The following is a 6,000-nucleotide window of genomic DNA, read 5'->3' as shown; positions in this document are numbered from 1 at the left end:
TAGGGGTTGGTTTCAGTTTACAAAAAATGTTTGGTAACCAAAGAAAATCAGCCAAAAACAGCCATAGTTTGTCTTATTTAGTATTCATTAATTGTTACGACAATTAATAAATATTAAATAAGACAAATTATTACTGTTTTTTATTAATTTTTCTTTGTTACCCAACATTTCCGCAGTTTATATACATTCACTCATGACCTTTAAACACCATTTCCAAGGGAAAAGAATGAAAAACTGCATAGAGATCAAACCAGATTAGATATTTGAGACATAATAATTACGTAATTAAGTGAAAGAAATAAAATCCAAGCATTCGTCATACGATATCCAAAACGAACCACACCCAAAATGAAATAAATGGTTAAAAAGAAGAAGGATAAACATTGAAGATGTCTAGTAGCTAGAAAGATCATTATTACAATTTAGACGTACAAGTAGGTAGGTAGGTAGGTAGAGACAAAACTAAATAATAATGACCATAATCATGAAGAACACGAGGGCCAAGGCCGCAACAGAAAAGGCAACAAAACATAAGACAAAACGAAGCAGAGAAGTAGGTAGACGTGATCGATGAGTTCTGAATATTGTGATGATACTTTCTTGTTTGCTTACTGATTATGATGATCCAATAATCTGCTTAGAATGGCAGATTTAAGCGCTTGTTCAGTTCTCATCGTGATCCCTTCTGGAAGCTTCACAAGAACGTGTTGGAGCATGATGCTGCTCTCGTTGACGCACCAAATGCTTCCATGCTGCACTTGAAACTCCAATTCCCGCAATGCATTCAACAGTTTCGCACCAGGGTGGGTCCCACTCTCCGACTGAACCCTCACCATCGCCGCCTCTTCTCCTATCATCTTCACCTCCACCTCCACCTCGACCTGCACCTCTGCCGCCTCATTCTCGTTATTGTTTTGGTCCACGGAGGAGGTTGTGGTGGTGCTCTGGTTGTCCATGCTGTCGCCAGTTTCAACCTTCACCTTCTTATTATTGTTGTTGATCGATGACTCCTTCTGAACCTGAGTCTCTAACTCTTCGATCTTTGCCTTCAGCTCGTTGATGTAAGACACCGCGTCGGAAAGCAAAGAAGCCTTGTCCATCCTTGACACGTTTGGAACCACCGCCCTCAGAGCATAGAACCGGTGGTTGAGCTTCTCCCTCCGCTGCCGCTCTGCCTCCACGTGGTTCAGCGGGGTTTCACGCCCTATCCCTGGTTTCCTCCCTCTCTTCTTCGGCAACCTCTTCTCTGCTGCCGCCATTGGTGCACCACAGTCCGAGTCTGAATGCTCCGAATCCACGAAGGACGATTGACGCGATGATCCAAACTTCCCCATTGACGAGTGATCCTTATTCTTTTTCTTGTTGTTGAGTGCCTCCGTTTCCTTTCTCTTTCTGACGGCATCTTCTTCGTGTGAGTTTTCTTCTTCTTGAACGCCGGCGATAATGCCAATGTCAGCGAAGGAGATGTTCTGGTCGTCGAAGAACTGTATAGGATTGAGTTGCTGGTGTTGCGATCCAAAGAGGGACTTGGTTTGTTGAAGGAGAGTCCAGTTTTCAGTGATGAGATCGTAGGAACCCATTTCAAGAACGCCATCTGTGGTTGGAATGTGTACGAGAGTTCGAATGCCATGCATGTAAGCTTCTTTAGCTCTGTCACAGTCGCAGAATTGAAGGTCCCCGTTGAGCCAGATGGGAGACCCCGAACCAAAGGCCTTCCCGGGTAGCGAAGAATATGAAGCTTCGCCCATAGGAAAGGTGCGTGTCAAAGACATCACGTAGAACCATTCTCCGTCATTGTTATTGTTGCTGTTGTTGAACTTTCTGCATCTGTCCGTCGCTGAAATGGGGTAATGAGGAATAAGTCTCGGGGAGGAGGCGTCTTTGGCGCCTTGGAAATGGCCGTCTCCCCAGGAGAGGAAGAGATTGCCATTGTCGTCGTTGGTTGTGTGCCAGAAGATGCCATAGACCCACCATTCTGGTAACTGGTTTTGGAGTAGGAAGTGAAGCTTTTGCTGAAGGGTTGGTGTGTTTTCTTGTGGGATAGACACCAGAGAAGATGATGAGGAGGGAGAGATTATCATGTCCTCCATAATTTGATTTGATTTGATGGCTTCTTACAACAAATCAGCAACAAGCGTTTAGAATGTTTGGAACAGAATGCGAAAAATTACAGAAAGCAGCAAATTAAAATGAAGGTGGCTGGTTGAGAGTGGAGAGAAGATTATAAGAAGGGAAGAGGTAGAAGGAGAGTAAAGTAGGGTAGATCATCAAAGGGTAGGTTTCATCCATGTCAATGGCGGCAATTGGGTCCAATTGGGTGTCACTATTGGCCACCACAAGCACGTGAAAGGAAAGCGAGGCGCTTGAGTATGGGTATGGGTATGGGTGTATGTGTATGTGCATGTGTATGTGTATGTGTATGTGTATGTGTATGTGAGCGAGTGACATACCATCGATCGACAGGTTACCCGGCCAAGTTATATATTATTATTGCCTTGTAGGGTATCACTGTCTTACATGAATCAATGAAATAGCCATGTTTACAATTATGTTCATGCCATGTATAGTAGTAAATGTGGGATACATACAATAATTAAGGAGTTAAATCAAGTATTTACTTCTCCCGCTATTACTATGTCGCATTAACTGCCTTGTCCTTTTTCGTATCAGAGTACGACTATGATGGGAATTAACAACCGGAGTCCGGATACCACTTTCATGGCGTTATACATCGGAATCAAACCTTCTATCTTTTGTGCTTCAATTTGCTCCACTACTTCAGGTAACCACAATCAATTACAAATTTACAACTATATATCAACAAAAGTAAAAATTCATATGTAATTATTTTCACATAAAAAATTAGGGTAATGTTAGGTAGACAAAAAACAGACAGAATTTGTGTTATTTAGTATTAATTAATTATTATAACAATTAATGAATGTTAAATAAGACAAATTATGGCTGTTTTTGGCTGATTTTCTTTGGTTACCAAACATTTTCAAAAAATTAATAGTTAAAAAATATTAAATAATTTGATTTAATGTATATAACTAAATTATCTTCTAATAATACTCAGTTACAAGATAATTATATGCTGGTTTTTCATTTATAATGCCCAATTTTCACTTATGTATGTTTCAATAATATAATTTCATCACGCCAGGTCATACTAGTTTATTCAGGTTTTAGTTTTTGCCTTTTTGGTGACTATTATTCAGGTTTTAATGACTAGCCAGGAATTGGATCAAAAGTAGTCACATTAGGAGTAGGAGGGAATTCAGTCGTTTAGTTATTTTTACTACTCTTCCTATTTTATCTTCAAAGCAAGAACCTCGTTACGTTTTCATGGGTTTATTAACTCTTAATTTAACATTTTGTTACTGTAATGCTAGCAAAACAATACGGTCCTGTTATACATTATTTTTTGTATTCTTTTTTGTTTTATATATATATATATATATATATATATATATATATATATATATTATCATTGTTCTTTTTATTGATGTTGTTGTTGTCTTTTTTTTTTATTTTTTTCATCTTTTTTCTTCTAGTGGTTATTACAGTATTTTTTAATTTTTAAATATTTTTTATTCTTATTAAGAGAATGAAATAAGAAAAATGATGAAAAAGTAAAAAAAGAAGAAGATAAAAAGAAAAGATAATGATGATGAATAAGAAGAGGAGAAAAATTTTTGAATTGTATAGAATTTATAAAAAAAATAATACCATAACACATGAAGTTTCTTAATTTTCAAACCAAAATTTATTAACCATGACATAGGTTTTTGTTGAAATTGTGAAGCAAGAATTATAAGAATGTGAAGAAGATGATGATCATGATAATAACGCAGGAAGAAAAATTTTGAATTGTGTAAAATTGTCAAAAAAATAACACCAAAATATTTTAACCGTGCACAAAAAATTTCTTAATTTTTTCTTAATTGTGACATAGGAATTTTTTAATTATGGCACATAAATTTTTTAACCGTGTCATTTTTAACTAAACGATGTACTTTTTTTATCATTGGACTAGTTGGGTGGTATTAAACTCATATATAAGACGTCTCTGGCTATTCCTGTATTATTTACAACAAATTATTTTTCAGTTTAAAAATATATTTGAATGTATTTCATTAGTTGAATGAGTTAAGGTTTTAAACTTGTAATTTTTTAAAAATTTCTTGTGTCATTTACCAAAAGTTTTTGTGTCGTTTCTTATTAAATAATATGTTTTTATTATCACTAAATTGATTGTGTGATATTGAACTAATATATAAGAAATTTAGCTACTCTTGTGTTATTTGTAATAATTTGATGCGTCTTTTGAGTTTAAAATAAATTTAAACATATTTTATTGGTTGAGCAAGTTGGTTTTAGACGTGTGATCTTTTGAAGATTTTTTTTGTGTCATTCGCTAAAAATTGATGTGTTATTCATAACAAATTTCTATGTCATTCATAAAAAAGTTCAAAGGTGGTGGTGATGGTGGTGAAGTATATTTTTTGTCCCTAAAATTTATTAAAAGTTTCAATTTTACTCTTAAATTTTAATTTTGTCCCAAAAATTTTTTATTTGTATCAAATTTATCTTGAAACGTTAACCGCGTTTAAATTGTTACCAGTCGTTAGTGACATGGCAAAAATCATGTTTAATGTGAAAAAAAAAAGTAAAATCTCCAAAACACTCCTATATGAGTTAAACAATTTGTCTTCCTTTATTCAAAACTCTTTCTGAGATTTCTTTTCCTCTCATTAGCAACGAAGAGGAAGAAAAGTGGAAGAACAAAGGCAGTTGAACAAACTTGGAGGGAGCACTCGCTGCGCCATTCCTTTCAACTGCTATGACGACGTTGCAGAAGAACTTTGGTGGTGACGCCGTTGAAGCTAGCCTAGCGACGTTTCTGGGAGAGAAATGTTGAGTAACCTATGACGCCATTCATTTTTTGACGCGGGAGCAGAGACTTTTATTGCCGGTGAGGAGTAGAGAGCAACAAAGATAAGGAGAACGATGATTGCAAGACTAGGGAGAGCTAGCCACTGGTCAACAACAAAATACTGATGGACGGCGACGCAAGCATTGTGAAAAAGAGAGCTAGCTGCCATTCTGATCAAGGATTCTCTTCAGGTAGGCCACGATTTTATTATTAAAATTGCAATGTTTGAATGATTAGGGTTTGCTTTTTTCATTTTTACCACATTCTGATTGCTATTTAGGGTATTTGTGTAATGAGGAACTGTGGGTTTCAGTTTATCTAAAAATGCAATATTTGTATGTTCTATTTTTTTATTTAATAAATTACTCTATTCTAGAAAACTTTTTTATGATGGCAGAAATAGATGATTTTTGTATTAAGGTTCATCATAGGGGTAGATTTTGTAGTGATAAGAGTAAACTTAAGTATGTTAATGCACTACAAGAATTACGGTAGATAGCGACGGAAATTTTGCGGCAGTTTTATAAAACCGCCGCAAAAGGACAACTTGCGGCGCATATAGCGGCGGTTAGGGGGTTGGGGCTGCAATCAGGCCTTCATTTAGCGGCGGATTTTCTCAAACCGCCACTATATTTTAATCAGGTTTGCATTTAGCGGCGTCTTTTTGAAACCGCCGCTATATGTACCACCAGGTGAGTTCTTGTTTTACATTTTGCGGCGGTTTTGTTTAAACTACCGCAAAATGCGTATTACCACATATTTCAATGTTTTCTTTATTAATAACCATCTGGGTAAAATCTAGTTAAGTAAAGACTACTATCTTAAGCTACATATGTTTAAATCATTGTTACTTAAACTCGTAACACTTTTTCTATATTCGTTTTACGTAAAAAAAAAATTCACAAGTTAAATAAGCTATATATGTTAACTCATGTGAACAAATTTACCAATAAGATTTTCTTGTTTACTTTATTGGCATTTAAATTTGCATTCAAACATGGATGTAAAAGAAGAAAATAAAATCATACTTTGAATTTATAAAGTTAAAATAAAGTTCTAGA

At 35.5% G+C, this 6,000-nt stretch overlaps 1 protein-coding gene across 1 annotated transcript; it reads right to left on the bottom strand.

Moving 5' to 3' along the window:
• Positions 1-349: 349 nt before the first annotated feature.
• LOC107648065 (transcription factor bHLH14-like) lies at positions 350-2,425 on the bottom strand. The gene has a single exon (XM_016352084.3). The coding sequence runs from the start codon at positions 2,088-2,090 to the stop codon at positions 609-611; it is 1,482 nt and encodes a 493-aa protein (XP_016207570.1). The 5' UTR covers positions 2,091-2,425; the 3' UTR covers positions 350-608.
• Positions 2,426-6,000: the final 3,575 nt, after the last annotated feature.

This window comes from Arachis ipaensis, chromosome B6, assembly GCF_059453495.1.
Source record: "Arachis ipaensis isolate K30076 ecotype BB chromosome B6, ASM5945349v1, whole genome shotgun sequence".
In the NCBI taxonomy this organism is placed as follows: domain Eukaryota; kingdom Viridiplantae; phylum Streptophyta; class Magnoliopsida; order Fabales; family Fabaceae; genus Arachis; species Arachis ipaensis.
Note: the sequence above shows the minus strand (reverse complement) of the source record. Positions and strands in the feature narration are given on the sequence as shown.